The 15682-nt window shown below is 44.8% G+C and overlaps 1 protein-coding gene across 2 annotated transcripts in view; it reads left to right on the forward strand.

Moving 5' to 3' along the window:
- The window catches only part of FLT1 (fms related receptor tyrosine kinase 1), a gene marked incomplete at both ends in the record, with an annotated part of 170714 nt that overhangs the window by 140491 nt on the left and 14541 nt on the right, over positions 1–15682 (forward strand). The window contains 8 exons of one of the 2 annotated variants that reach the window (XM_084235226.1): positions 154–286; positions 4112–4216; positions 7869–7982; positions 9181–9269; positions 13700–13860; positions 14061–14158; positions 14253–14350; positions 15024–15146. In XM_084235226.1, coding sequence (XP_084091352.1) covers positions 154–286; positions 4112–4216; positions 7869–7982; positions 9181–9269; positions 13700–13860; positions 14061–14158; positions 14253–14350; positions 15024–15146 — 921 coding nt within the window. The remainder of the gene's footprint in view (positions 1–153; positions 287–4111; positions 4217–7868; positions 7983–9180; positions 9270–13699; positions 13861–14060; positions 14159–14252; positions 14351–15023; positions 15147–15682) is intronic. The other variant, XM_084235227.1, reaches the window with a different exon arrangement.

Below are 15682 nucleotides of genomic sequence, written 5' to 3' on the forward strand. Positions count from 1 at the left end.
GAACTCGTGCTGCGAAGGCTGCAGATTGCTTCATAGGTTGCATCTTAACCCTTGCATCACCAGGAAGGTCTCAACCAGCTATCAATTTAAATTGGCTTTCTGGGGTTGTTTAAGGTTACTTGTTAGTGACTTTGAGATCTCTTTATTTCTTAGTCTTCTTCTGAAATAAAGACGGACTACCTGTCAATTATAATGGACCCCGATGAGGTTCCCCTGGACGAGCAGTGTGAGCGTCTCCCTTATGATGCCAGCAAGTGGGAATTTGCCCGGGAGCGGCTAAAACTAGGTAATGTATTTGTGCAATAGAGTCCCACAGCCATATTGCACTCATTACAAGCCAGTGCTGTGGTTGAGGAGTGCAAAAATAAAACTCAACTTGGGATTCTAGCTCCAGCTGTTCACAAACTAGGAAGAGAGAAGCACGCTGAGGTCCTTAATTCTAACCGAATGCTGAGACCACAGGAGGGGCCAAGGGAGCACCTGTTCACCCCTGTCAGTTATTGAGAGTCTGCTCTGGGCAGCAGATGCCAGTCTAAGCCTTGGGGGGTACAAAGGTAGATAGATGAAGGGGAAGGGGAGAGATTAGTTCTAACAGCGGCTTATAAGTAACAGGCACTCAAACAATGGAATTTTTGAGGAGCTAGAAACTTGTGACCTGGAAGACAGTTCAGGATGGTGAGGAACAGCAAAAGCAAACATTCGGTGAAAGAAGTCGGTGCTCTTCAAGGCTATGGATCAAAAAACAGACACACTACTTTTTCCTGGGTGTTTGGAATGTCACACAGAAAAGTAAGTACTAGGGGTCATTAAAGTTTTGTTTCTGAAGAGCAAAGATGTTGTTTTCCAGGTAACACAGATGCGCTGAATAATCAGCCAATGTGCTTTCCTCAGAGTATTCCCCAGCGCTCCAGCTCAGACATCACAATGAAAATTCCTTGCCAGCCCTTGGCTTCACAAAAGAACAGAAATCTCAATTACTCCTGCCCCAAATATTTGGATTGCGGCTTCTGAAAGTTTTCCACTTGCTTCTATCTATGCCAGAATCATTAGTAGTGGGAACTAAGAAAAGAGATCATGGATCCAGTGTTCCTGGCCTGTCACTCTTTCTGTCAAGGGCCTGTTTTTGCAGCTGTTTCAATAGTATCGTCTCCATTCCCTGTCCTGAGTCTGTATCAGAGTAGGGTAAGAGGGGACACAGAAGGAGAAGAGACTTGTCCTGTTGTTCTCTTGGGCTTTGAAATGATTCCACTTACATTTCTTCCTACATGAGAAAGGAGATTTAGCAACAAAAGTATGTTGTTTGGCTTATGGGAGAAAATTGGAAACTAGTTAAAGGCTGGAGAGACAAGAGAAAACCTGCAACGATTGCTGACAAGAAACCAAAAATCAACTAAATTTAGATTCGTTAAGGGCAGGTGACACACTGGATGATTTCCTTCTGCAAGTCTAAATTAAATGGCAGCTAGCCCAGCGCGTCAGTCACCTTGGCAGAGAACACAGGATAATTTTTCCACAACTCTAAGCCACTGTCAGCCACATCGGTTTCCAGAGTTATCAATCACAACCAAACAGGCTTCTTTGAGTGTAGGACAGTCAAGTCCTATTTCGCAGAGCAGTACAGTTTTCTATCCCTGCTTTCCTATCTCTTCGTTCCTTGAATGGTCTGACCCTGATGCATGTCACAAGGAGGACTTTATTTATTTATTTATTTTTATAGAGGCATGTTTTTTATTTATTTATGTATTATATTTGTTTGTTTGTTTTGTTTATACATGCACTGGGTACAGTCAGAAGCGCGGGAGGGTGAGAGAATTCACCAGAGCCAGAGTGGGGAGCAGAGCAGGCAGAAGGACTGAAGTACACTGCTGAGGGGAGCAGCGGGTGGCAGGAGAGGTCTGCGCGCCATGTGGGATCCTCCTCCGGTGGCCGGGGAGCAGCCGGGGATGGAACCGGCGCCGCAGAGGCCGCGGGCAGCTTTGCAACCCAGCGCTCAACCGCTGCGCCACCGGGGAGGCCCACAAGGAGGACTTTAGATGGGTCCTTCTACCAGGATTTCCCAGGGGCTCTGTACATTCAGTCAATCCCATTTTAGCAGAAAGTCCTCACTTAAGAGACTTGTCATGGTTCTTTTCCTTCCCATGTGTTGCCAGATGCTGTGACTTGGCAAACATGCGTGTGTTGCTGATGGGGAAAGTGTGTCAGTCAGCTAACTCTGCCTCTCAGTGTAGAGTGTGGCTGTAAGGACCTGAGATATGCTCTTCCTCCTACAGAAGGGGCCAAAAGGCCCAAGATTTGTTATTTGTTAAGTCAAATAAATGACAGAAAGTAATTTGAACTAATGTCTGGCAAAAGAAAATAGCCAAGATTTTGTTTCCGTGGATGGAGAGTAAAACCCAGTTTAATGGACAGACTTTCAATGGATAATAAATGTAGAAAAATACACAGGCCAGCTGTCTCTGACTTCAGCCACATGCTCTGTTGATTATATCAGCAGCCCTTGTGAGGGAGGCTGGAATGTATAGTACCTGACAGATATAGTCAGAGCTTGGAGCAAAGATACTGCTACCATAGAAATTCTAGAATCCACAAACTGTAGAAACCTATCTAGTTAGTGATTTCTCACTAAACCTGGGAGCACATTCAGTCCCTATAAATTTATTGCAGAAATTGGGATAACTTCTGACCTTGCATCTTTCCATTGGAAAATAAAGTCAGAATTACCTAAAATGGAAAACAACACAGAGATCTGGAATTTGACAAATGGATGGTGCCAGGGCTGGTGCTGCCTCTTGTAAGGATGCCAAGGAGGGCTCAGCTCCTGCTGCCATGCTGCTCCCTGGGGTGTTCCAGGACCTGCTCAACCAAGAACATTCTTGGTAGAGAATCTAACATCCTTTCATTCTATGTCAATGACTTGGCGCTGTTCTGAGCTATTTAATGGCATTTAGGTAAGACCAAGGAGAATCACAAAGGAGAAGGATCAGGCAAGGTCAAGTCCACTGAAGGGTCAAGTCCCTTGCATTGGTCTGCAGAAGGATCCCAATGCATCAAATGACTAAAGAGACCATACTAGCTTTGTGCTATTTTACGAGGCAGCAGTCAGTTTCCAAAAAAATAAGTGAAAAGACAGGGAAGTCAAGTGAGAACCAGTTTGTTCTCAATGGTAGAAACAAAGATCTCAAACCCATAAAATAAAGGCCCAGAGCAAGCACAGCTTCTTCACATGTCTGTGCTCCATTTGCCTCCTCCAGTCTTCATTTCCCTCTCCCCAGTACTTCTCCCAGACTTTTCTAGCTGCTCCCTGCTGCCCAGCTCTGCCCTTCCTTAGGTGGGGAAGGGAATCTGGAACCTCCCCTCTCTCCGGATTTATACTATGACTGAAAGAAACCCTCTAACCATCATTATAGCATAAGTAACAGGTGCCATGAATGAACCCTTGCTCGGTGTTGCGTTGCCTTGTCTGGCAGCTTCCTCTCTGTGGTTAAAATGAATTCCTACCACTGGTTCATAGGCTTGGGTGCTGAAGCATAAAGAATCATCATATGAAGACATGTACGAAATATTGAGTATATTTTGCCTGGCAAGGAAGTCTGTGTAATGACTTAATGATTATTTTTTAGTTATAAAGCATTATTATCACCAATGGTACTAACCATTATTCTCTACCTCTCACTTTGTGCCAAAACCAAATAAGAAGAAATAGCCTTAAGTGACAAGAAAGGGGGCTTAGGTGAAATGCAGGGAAATATTTGGTAATAATGTTAGCAAATTAATATTAACGATGTTAGCAAATCTCGGGTTAGCAGAGACCACCGAGGATTTGGTATTGTCTCTATCAATCCTTGCAAAGAGGAAACTAGCCCTCCACCAGCACCAAATGCCTTCCTAGGGCCTAGCCTGGCTTTGAAGGATGGGATGCCTCAGAAGCATAGCAAAAAGTTGGAAGAATAGATCCCTTGCTTTAACTCACTTGAGGTCAGTTGATTGGCGTTTCCATTCAAAGCTACAAGCCTCACATATATACACATAGGAAAAAAGGAACTTCCATCCTGAAAAAGACAAACTCATCACCTGGCATCGAAAATCAACCAATATCTTCTTTTCACTACAGGTAAATCACTTGGAAGAGGGGCTTTTGGGAAAGTGGTTCAAGCATCTGCTTTTGGCATTAAGAAGTCCCCCACCTGCAGGACTGTGGCTGTAAAAATGCTGAAAGGTATGGATGGTGTTTGATTTTGAACTGACCCATCATATTTCCTTAACACTGGGACATGCTGGATTTGGCCCAGGAACAGACACAAGTTATTTCTGCTGTGGCTTAAGTCTTCTGCAGGATGCACCTTTACAACAGGAGTTTTGGTTAAGCAGGAAGAGCTCAGAATAAAGCTTGTAAAATGAAGCCATCTAGTATTGTCCATAGGAAAATGATTTCTGTCATACCAAAGATCTTTCTTCCATCACCTCTCAGGCTCTAGACTGACCACCAGGGACCTAAGCCCACTGCAGTCACAAGTTCGGTACTTTGGGAAGATCCACTGTGATGCCTGAGTGGAAACATAGTTGTGCGACACGGTCCCCAAGGGCTAACTCAAGCTGGACCTAACTATAAAGTGAAATCACGAAGTTGAAACACTTGAGTTGATCAATTGATTTTATATTGTCACGCCCCAACCATAAAGCATTTCCTCTTAAGAAATTAAAAGACACACACACAAATGAGTTAACTTTCTAGTGGTGAAGATACTACCAATCTGTGAAGTACTGACCAGTGGAGTCAAATCACACAGTGATGTATAACTGCCACCACAAGATAGGTTGCAAAAAATCAGTGGAAACTGTGTAAACCAAATGTATCAAAAATTTGCTGTCCTTTAAAGCACAGAAAAGATCTCATTTCCTCACTCACATTACTTCAGCGCATTTTAAGATTCCCAAAGCAAAAAGAAATAGGACTGAAAACACTTAGGGTAGTTTTTAGCTTTTCAAAATCTCCACCATATTGACATGGGACTCTGATGTCTGGGAAGTGTTGCTCCCAACTAAGCAGGTATCTGGCAAAAGCTCCAGGAAAAAGGGCCATTTCCTTAGGGAAATAATGAAGCCCTCCACTTTCTTCCAGCCTGGACACCGTCTTACAAAAGCCCCATGTGATGGAATTTTCACCTCAAAGATCATCCTCATCCAGTGGAGCTCTGATTAGAAATTATGAAGAACTGACAGTTCAATTTTGAAAGTAGCCAGGAATGGGATTTGTCATTTACCAGTCAAGCCTGTGTTTGAGGTGGACCCCCCACATGCTTGCAGGAGTTTTGTAAGAATAGCTGCACTCAGATCCCCATCCCCCCCACCCCCACTTGAGATTCTAAAGAGGCATCAGCTTGTCTTCTATAGGAGATAGGGCCAGACTAGGTACTTAAATCTATTCGTCTGACCCACATGAAATTGCCATTTTTCTATTTTCTCCCTAAGCCTTGTGAGGTAGGTATTACCCCAGTTTTCACATGAGGAAAAACAGCCCTAAAAGGCTGAAGTCTCCATAAGGCCACACAGCTCATCTGTGCAGAAGTGGTAACAGTGCATCCTGCAGCCTTGACAGCAGTTCTCCTCCCCCACCCACAGAGCTACAAAGGGGGCTGCAGGGAATGCCTATGCCTTCTGGAAACAGGCCATTGTTCCAAAATCCTGAAAGAGCCCCCAAAGGCAATGTAGTATCCACCTGGAGATAAGTGGAAACTATTGATAAACCTGGAGCATCTGCTTCCTCAGCAACTTTCCTTTCCCTGCTCGCTATCACACCCTGCCTCTAGGAGAAGCAAGTCAGCTTCCATCTCTGTCTCTTTGGGTCTAAGACAACACTTATGGCCCCGGCTGTCAATTGAACAATCTGAGCAAAAGAGCCTGGGCTTTTCGCCTTGTGCCAAAAGGGCATTAATACTTGGGTGGTTGGGGGCTGGGGGAGAGAAATTCTGATGAGATTTTTTAAAGGCCCAGAGAATCTAGTCCATATAACATGGAAACTGAGTGTTAGCTTTTTAAAAAAGGCATCAGCATTGATTGAAGAAGTCTCTCAAATCGCCCACTCTATAAAATTCCTTAAAAACTATTTTCATTCAGCTTTCTTACCGAAATAGGTTGACCATCTGTTTCTGGGAGAAGCTGAAAAGGCAGAATGCCAAACAAAGGCCATGAGCCAGAAGCTCCTTCCAAGTGCCCTTGAGCAAAACCTTTACCCTTTTTTGGGCCTTTTGCCAGTGTCTGAAACGAGAATTACCATGTTGTTTATTTATCAAACAAATATTTGTTGAACATCTACTGTTAGCCAATCCTGCGTTCATTGGGAGGTTTCTAGAATTTATTTGGTTATCTTCAAAAAAAGATTTGTGCTTATGAAATACCATGTCAGTATCTACCACAGTGTAAAATGCACATTTTTTAATCCATTTCCAGGTCTGTCCTATAGAAATATTGCACATATGTACGAAGATTATGTACAAGCTGATCTATTACATTATTTATAATGTCAAAATAACCCACAAAAACTGTACACAATCTAAATGTCAGGAATGCTGGTGGTCTAGGGGTTAAGTCTCAGTGCTTTCCACTGCAAGGGTTTGAGTTCGATCCCCAGCCAGGGAGCTAACCAGCATGGTGGAGGCAGACCTCTGCTTTCCCACCTGCTGTCTCACCTGCTGCTCCCCTTAGCAGTGTATTTCGGTAGATCTGCCTCTTCTGCTCCCCACTCTGTCTCTGGTGAATCCTCTCACATCCTCCCTACCCCACTTCTAACCTACACCCCAGTTCTTCTACTGAAAAATAAAGTCTTAAAATAAATAAATAAATAAATAAATAAATAAATGTCAGGAATGCCATGAATCAAATACCTGAAGGGGCAGATCCTATACCTCTGAAACACAATGTTGTAAAACAATGTTACCTCAAAACAAAATAATTTTTTAAGTCTTATATTTAAAAGAGAGGAAAATATAAAATATGTATATATATGAATGGGTATGATCCAATTGATGTAAACAGAGATTTTGATTGGGTTTATATTTTTATAAATGCATTGAAAGATGCCTGGAACTTCACATGATTAACAGGATTAACAGTGGTTACTTCCTGGAAGGTAAGTAGGTTGTAGTGGCTTTACTCTTTATACATCTAATTGTTAGAATATTTTACAGCAAGATTTTTAACCTTTTTTATTTCTAAAAATAAACATTTTTAAGTGCCTTAAAAACTTGTCATTAAGAACAAACAGAACCTAATTTTGGTGATGTGCTCTGTGAATTCTTAGACTAATGTTGTTTATCTCTGAGAATGAAGTTGAAGTCAGAGGCTTACGGATCCTCCAGATAACCCTCCTGCTCCAGGGAGGAAAAGGTTAAAGGGAGAATATCATACATTGCGAAGATGTTTACACAAGGGACCAATCTGTTCCTGCAGGCCCCTTGAGCTCCTTCTTTGTAACTCCTTATAGAAGACAAAGTGAGAAAAAGCGGGGGGTGTGCGCACACCCTCTGACTGGAAGGTTCTCCTGGCCTGGTTCTGACGGAAGGGAAGCCACTGGAAGGTGCTTTCACGGTGTCCCGCTCTGAGTCAGCGCATTGCTGAGCAGGACTAGGTCCACCAAGAGGAAACGTCCAGTGACTAACCCCACAGTACTCTGGGCCTTACTGTAATCAAAGGATGTTGGCTCAGGAGGGTGGGAGTAATGAAAACAGTCTGGAGACTTGGCCGTTCTGCAGAATGTGGGGGAAGTCAAAGAAGCCACGGGCCCAGCATTGACAAACATGGAGGGCGGGAATGCTGCCTGCGGAAGGAGCCCATTGTCCTGTCACCTTGATTCTTCCTTGCTTCTCACACAGAGGGGGCCACGGCCAGTGAGTACAAAGCTCTCATGACTGAACTCAAGATCTTGACCCACATCGGCCACCATCTGAATGTGGTCAACCTGCTAGGAGCCTGCACCAAGCAAGGAGGTAAAAGAAGGGGAAGCCTGTACCGTCTCCCCATTCACATGCTGAGGCACATTCTCTGACGGACAATCCCTCCTCCCCATCCTGCTCCTCCTCACTTCCTAGAAAATGGCCTTTCATAGATCCAGACCGACCAGTTGTCCATTCATGCTAGGGTGCTCCAGTCCTAGACAGGCCTTGCCTGTATGGTAAATTTACCATATGTTCCTTTCGAAACAGCTACTTTCTAAATCTTTTAAATCTTCTTGCATAGATTCTAGGTCAAGTGGAGGGTGTTTTTGTCTCAGAGCTAAGGCAAGAGCATGTAAGGTTCAACTTTCCTTGAAGTTTCACCTAAAGAATGAATGCTACTGGCAGGATCCCAGAAGGAGGGGCTATAGGTCCCTTCCCCTTTAAACAGGCCTCACCCACTAGGACAAGTGACAAGGACAGGGCTGTCGTTAGGACTGAGGGCTTCAGCCTTTTCTCAGAGGCCTTTCTGCCCTCCCTGCAGCCAAGTTATTATATCTTGAGTTGGAAAGAAACCGAGGACCTGTACTTACAAATGTAAAATGTAGAGACAAGGGTAGCTGGGGAACACCTACCTGGTGGGAGCAGCGATGAGGAAGGAAAACAAAGGCTGGGAGGCAGAAGTAGAGTCCTTGGCACCGAGGCAGCCGCCTGCATTTCCATTATCCTCGAGTATTGCCAAAGCTAAGTCCCTTCTCAGAGAGCACTCTGCCTTGTAAGCTCATCCTGTTTGCAACTTTGCATCTGTATAGCCAACCAGACTAATAGGCTGCTGGGGAGAGACAAGTCACACAGAATGAACCTATTCTCTGCATTGGGAAGGGGCATGGAGCTGCTTGATAATCCTGGGGCGCTGAGTCAGAGGCTGACTCACAGGAGGAGAGCGGGGCTGGCAGTCACTGGTGGCGCCCTGGCTCTGCAGAATGTTGGGGGAAATTCTTTCTCTAGTTCTTCTGCTCTTCATTCTTTTGCTCCTTCCCACCCCACCCCCCCAACTCTCTCCTCTTCCTTGGTGTTTCTTTTTTTTTAACCCTTCTTAGATTAAAATGGGAAAAAAAACTCTCACCTTTAAGTTGCATCCCTAGGTCTTGCTAACATAACAGGGGGTGGGGTGGAGCTTCTTGGGCAGACAGAAGGCTGGCAAGTGGCTGGCTGGCACAGCGTGGCTGAGCATGTGCTGTTTTGGCTGCAGGGCCTCTGATGGTGATCGTTGAATATTGCAAATATGGAAATCTGTCCAACTATCTCAAGAGCAAACGAGACTTGTTCTTCCTCAACAAGGTAAGGAACTTAAAGAGCTGGAGATTTTCATAGATAGCAGTGAGTTTCCATTTAGGGCGCAGCAGCATAAAGAGAAACCTGTGTTTTTCCATTAAACTGCAGAGATGCAGTCTAAGCTTTCCTACCTTCTTATTTTTGCCTTCCATGCTAATATGTGAGGCTATTTTTGTGTACAACACAAAATCAAATACTGAGAATATTGATTTAGAATATTGAGAATATTTGATTTTAGTCTATGCAGTGAGAATTAGGGGTTAGAATGTACTAGCCATTTACTTAGATACCTATCAAGCCATCTTGCCAACTTTCTCTTGCTCCATCTACATACACACACACAAATAGATTAGTCATGTATTTCTTTTTTTTTAAAGTATTTTTTTAAAGAGGCGTGTATTTTTATTTATTTATTTATTTTGAAGATTTATTTATTTATTTATTTATACAAGCACTGTGTACAGTCAGAAGCGTGGGAGGGTGAGAGAATTCACCAGAGCCAGAGCGGGGAGCAGAGCAGGCAGAAGGACCGAAGTACACTGCTGAGAGGAGCAGCGGGCAGCAGGAGAGGTCTGCACGCCATGCGGGACCCTCCTCTGGTGGCCGGGGAGCAGCCTGGGATGGAACCGGCGCTGCAGAGGCTGCGGGCAGCTTCACAACCCAGCGCTCAACCGCTGCGCCACCGGGGAGGCCCAGTCACTTATTTCTTAAAGGAAGATTGTAACAAGCATAATCATCACATTTACTAGAGAAATAAATGTAGGGTCTATCAACAATAGGCCGGACATCAAGCCAGAGGAATAATTTTCTTTCCTTCCTACTGACCTTTCTCCTGCTTTTTCATGTCCTCACACCCATGCTATCCACCCACACACACACACTCACATTGCACCAGCCTCATCCACCAAAGTAAAACTATTTAATAAAAGGGACACACAGATCCAAGACTCAGAGGCAAACAAAGCTTAAAAAAGATGATTGAGGGCCTCCCCGGTGGCGCAGCGGTTGAGCACTGGGTTGCAAAGCTGCCCGCGGCCTCTGCGGCGCCGGTTCGATCCCCTGCTGCTCCCCGGCCACCGGAGGAGGGTCCCACAAGGTGCACAGACCTCTCCTGCCGCCCGCTGCTCCCCTCAGCAGTGTACTTCGGTCCTTCTGCCTGCTCTGCTCCCTGCTCTGGCTCTAGTGAATTCTCTCACCCTCCCGCGCTTCTGACTGTACCCAGTGCATGTATAAACAAACAAACAAACAAACAAATAAATAAATAAAACATGCCTCTATTAAAAAAAAAAGATGATTGAATGGCATTTAGTAAAGAAATTATTGAACAGATTTGAATGAAACCTTTGCCAATGTGAAATATCCCACCGCTGCTGTGTCCATCTCTGGGCTGCAGAAGACGGGACAATGATTCAACGTTAACTGATAATCAGCAATATTGGTGATGAATCCATGTGGTGTGATAGTTAAGACCCCAAAACTCAGATGCCAGAATCAGACTTCCAAATCTTGCCCTTGCACTTGTGAGATCTGGGACCATGGGCAAATACTCAATCTCCTTAAGTGTCAGTTCCGCTTATTAAGTGGAAGTAATAATAGAATCCAACTCATGGGGTTGTTGAGAGAATCAAATTCAATTACGGATGCATAAATGTTAACTAACATCATCATTATTGACCCACTAAGATAGAAAAATCTGTGAGTCCAATTTAGCGCCACTGATCTAATTATCTATGAGTGGTGAGTGAAGTGTCCAGCATCAAAGAATATGCCCATCTCCATCACGCGAGCGAGTGGCACACAAGTTAAAAACACCAGACTGCCAGTCATTCTCTCACAAACATCGACCCAAACAAAGACAGGTATTTTACCAAGCTGGCAACATGTGTGCAAGGACATACTGCCCTCTAATAATTAGAATCTTGAAGCTGAAAGGGATTTTTATGATCCTCTAGTTCACATTCTTAATTACAGCTGTGCCCAGAGAAATCCAGTGATTGGCTACCAAAAGGTGAAGTTAGGTGGAGGTGAAGTCCAATGGAGATGAAGTGAGGTGGAGGAGACCCAGACAGAGCTCTAGACTCCACTGCAATGTTTTTCCTATGTACTATACTGAGTAAAGAGGAGGGTGGGGGGCAAGGAAAGTGGGAAGTAGTGCCCTGGGCTAAGAGCAGTGCAAATTCCCCTTAGTCCTGAAATCCTGGACTGGCTTCAGAAAAAATTAAGCCAGCAGAACACCCTAGGGATCTAGGCAGGATGGAACGCTGGGGTTGGTGCGTCCTTTGTTTTGAAGAGTTTGCTTCCTTCTCTGGCTATATTTAATGATTCACCTCCCTGTTGGTGGAACTGAGTGTTTTCATGGAAAGCCCATGAAACGCCAGCATTTCATCTTTGGAAGCTAAAGGAATATAAAGAGAAGGTGAAAGGAAAAACAAAAGGCTAAATGGAATGGGGCATTTCATTTTCTAAATAAATTCACCAGGATCCTTAAAGATTCTTTGTAAAAAGTTCATTGTATTCCAGAGTCCCAAAATTTCGGTAAATTAGCCTTTATTTAACAGAGATGGTTATCAGTAACCAAATTGAATATACCATTGAAAGGGTCCCAGCAAGGGGGTGAAGGGAACTTGAGTTATGGTCGTTGGTGACACATTCTAGGCTGTGACTTGGGGGAGCACTTATGGGGAAGAAGATAGCTCAGAAAGCATTTCCCTGGAGCTGTGAATGGGCTTGTGGAGCACTTTTCTCTCACTCGTTGGCCTGTGCTCTTCCTCCTCTGCCTGCTGTCCTAGGAAGGGTCTTGAACAAAATGAAATTCCACCTCAGCTGAGCAGAATCAAATCTAAATACAAATAGTCTATTCTTGACGTGCCTTCAGGGAGGCGACCTGGGGTGGCCCTGGATTCACCCTGAGGCCTGCCTCCCCAGCAGCCAGGCAGGAAGACTGCTCTTCAGGGGCCAGAAGCCTGGTACTTGAGAGTTTGTCAGGCTGTTCCTCCTGAAGCTCCTTCCTCCAGCCTCTCCTTGCTCCCACTATGCCCTCTAGTGGAGGGCTGTTCCCCTGTGTGACATTTCTGGGGAAAGTCAAAAAAGGACAGGCCTGTCAATGCTAGCACCATCTCTCCTTGCAGGTGGCTAAAGGAAGCAACGCCCTATTCTTTCTCAACCCCTGGTCCGATTTTGCCATCTAGCAGAATTAAGCCCCAGTGTGTGGTCCGATGACGAGGCCACTGGGAATGTTGTGTTTCTAGGGTCACAGTCTTAAGATCAATCACTTAATGTTGTTTAAATCTTCTCTGGTTCCAAGTGAACATACCAGGCCAACAACTTCTCTCCTACGAGTTAATACATAACAGGAAAACCGAATTTCACAGATGAGAAGGAAGCCCCGAAAAGTAAAGTGATTTGCTCAAGTTCACATGATTCTGGGGCCTCTCTGGTGGCACAGGGGGTTAAGCACCGCACTATGGGGCAATCCGCAGCCTCTGCAGCATGAGTTCGATCCCCTGCTGGCCAGCGAGCTACCCACATGGCGAGGCAGACCTCTCCTGACTCACCCACTGCTCCCCTCAGCAGTGTATTTCAGTCAATCCCCCTGTTCTGTTCCCTACCCTGTCTCTGGCCTGTTTCACCCCCTACACCTCTGGCCTGTACCCCAGTTCTTGTATGCATAAATAAATAAATCTTTAAAAAAAAAATCACATGGTTCTTGGAAGAGCCAAATTTCAAACCAGGACTTAGTTGTCCAGTCCAGGACGAAAGGCCTTTTCTACCCCTGTTAGTATCAAACTGTCTCTCTGTTGTGGTTGGAGGGTAGAAAAAGAAGCATTCCTGTCCCTCCCTTCCCCAAGGAAACGAGATAAATTAGTAACTACAGCCCTCTCTTTTTATTCTCAGAGGGATTACAAAGGGAAACCCTGAGTTCACAGCGATCCTTTCCTATCATCCATTATCTTCTTTCATATCATCCATTATCTTCTTTCACAAGGAATGAATGTTAAGGACACAGATGGGAATTGGCCAAACCTGCATTCATGCTTTGCCCTTTAACTGCATGTGACTGGTTACTTGATTTTTCTGAACCTGTTTCTCCAGGAATAAGCAAGAACTACTTCAAAAAATTAGTGGGAAGATTAAATGAGAAAATCTACCAGATTCTTAATATGCTGACTCAGCAGCATAAGCTCTCAGTGAATACCAACTGTGATTAATACTCTTTTTCCTACCTAAGATGCAGTCTGCAATCCAGTCAACATCTGAGAGTTCCACAGCCCCGGGGCAGCCAAGCACCTGGCCACTGTAGGGCCCTTGCTACTAATTTCCTCTCGGTTTTATAGAAAGACATTCTCCCAACTCAGGAGGCTTGCCACTCGAGAGACTCGTTCCCCACTGCTGTTCTGAAACTCCCTTTTAGCTCTGTCCTTTTTGGTCTGTCAAAGGATGCAGCGTTACACCCAGAGCCCAAGAAAGAAAAAATGGAGCCAGACGTGGAGCAAGACAAGAAGGAACGACTAGATAGTGTCACCAGCAGCGAGAGCTTCGCAAGCTCTGGCTTCCAGGAAGATAAAAGTCTGAGTGATGTTGAGGAAGAGGAGGGTAGGTATTAATTCCTTCCTGTCCTACAGTCTGAGATATTTTTACAACATACTGTGCATCTCTGAAATTTTTTTCTTATTTATCACCCTAATAAACATCCGTGGGAGACTCTAAGGGTTGTGTCCTGAGGAGATAAGATTTGAATTAAGATTATTTACAGAGTTACTAATTTTGACAGGGAACTGTGCAATTGTCTCCCCTCAGGCCATGTTTGGGTAAAATGGGCTGGAGGCCTGGAAAAATTTCTGATATTCACGTTAAAACTCAAATGCTCTTGAAAATGAACGCTGATCTACTTGTTGGTTTGTTTTATGTTTTGCTAACATTGTTCCAATAAACTGGGATTTGGTGGAATAAAAAGAGCCATTACAAAGTTATGGTTTTAATGCTTTCCAGATTCTGATGATTTCTACAAGCAGCCCATCACTATGGAAGATCTTATTTCTTACAGTTTTCAAGTGGCCAGAGGCATGGAGTTTTTGTCTTCCAGAAAGGTCAGCCTTCCTCTTAACTGTCTTTCTTCTTTGCCATGCCTGGACACGGGGACAATCACAGAGACAAACACCTTTGCTATAAATCCACTTTTCCTAGTAGTGGCTTATACTACATCCTTATGTGCACAGTAGATATCATGCCAAATGACTTAATTATTCTTGATATGAGGAATTTTGAGAACAATGAGTCTTGGAGGCCCGATGGTAGAACGTAATTCCAGGGAAGAACCTCACCTGGTTTGAGACTAGACAAATCTGGCACATACTGCTTGGTCCTCTGACATCTCTCCCCAGCTGGCCAGAATCTCAGCATGTGAGATGCCAAGAGGGCATCTAGAAGCACCTCCACAGTGCACATGAAACACGCTGCCCTCTCAGCAGCTCAGAGGAAAGGGTGGGAAAGTTGCTTGCTGGCAGGATTTAAGTGCCCACTTTGTCTGCCAGGGCTCTATCCTGCAAAACAGTAGCCCAGCAGACTTGGAGCATTCCCTGACTTCTGGGCCTCTGGGACCTATGTAAAGAAGAGTGACTCGTTGTGCACGGGGGTCACTTCCTTCATGTCAAGGAAGCACATGAAATGGTTCTTCAAATTAAGAAGAATGACACCAAAAGGGGCAGGAAATTTGTGGTTAGATTAAGGAAATGCATTGATTATGTGACTGTTTTATTATAGTGCATCCATCGGGACCTGGCAGCACGAAATATTCTTCTATCTGAAAATAACGTGGTGAAGATCTGTGATTTTGGCCTTGCCAGGGATATTTATAAGAATCCCGATTATGTGAGAAAAGGAGATGTAAGTCAGTTTGATGTTTGACTTATTTCTACCCTACCATTCTTAAAGCACAGACCAAAGCCCTTGGTAAATATTTATACTTCCTTGGCCATGGGCCCTGAAACCATCATGTGCTTTCTGTGAAGACAGGCTGGCTTCCAGAGAGCCTCGCGTGGGGCTGGGAAAGGCAACTGTCTCCTGGTCCTGCTCTGCCCTGGCTCCTGGCTTGTGCCTGTCTTCAGGGCGGGCGAAGATTGGCCAACCCCCCACCCTGTGTAGTGGGGCCCCGTGAGACCGTGTCACCTCCCTCTGACTCCTGTGGGAGTTCCCTGTACCACTGGAAAGAACAGCCTGGCCTCTTCCCCTCAAATGACCTGGATGATTGATTCAGCAGGTGTATATAGCTCAGGAAAGGGTGGGGAGGGTCTCAGCATTAAATCACTTGGGAGGAAACTGTTTACCTTCCATGCCTCGCATCTCCCTGCTGGCTCACACCAGCTTCTCTGTCCTGCATATTTTCGGACATGGTGTGATTTGCACTTTAGAGGGTCATCTGT

Source organism: Talpa europaea, assembly GCF_964194135.1.
Source record: "Talpa europaea genome assembly, chromosome: 6".
In the NCBI taxonomy this organism is placed as follows: domain Eukaryota; kingdom Metazoa; phylum Chordata; class Mammalia; order Eulipotyphla; family Talpidae; genus Talpa; species Talpa europaea.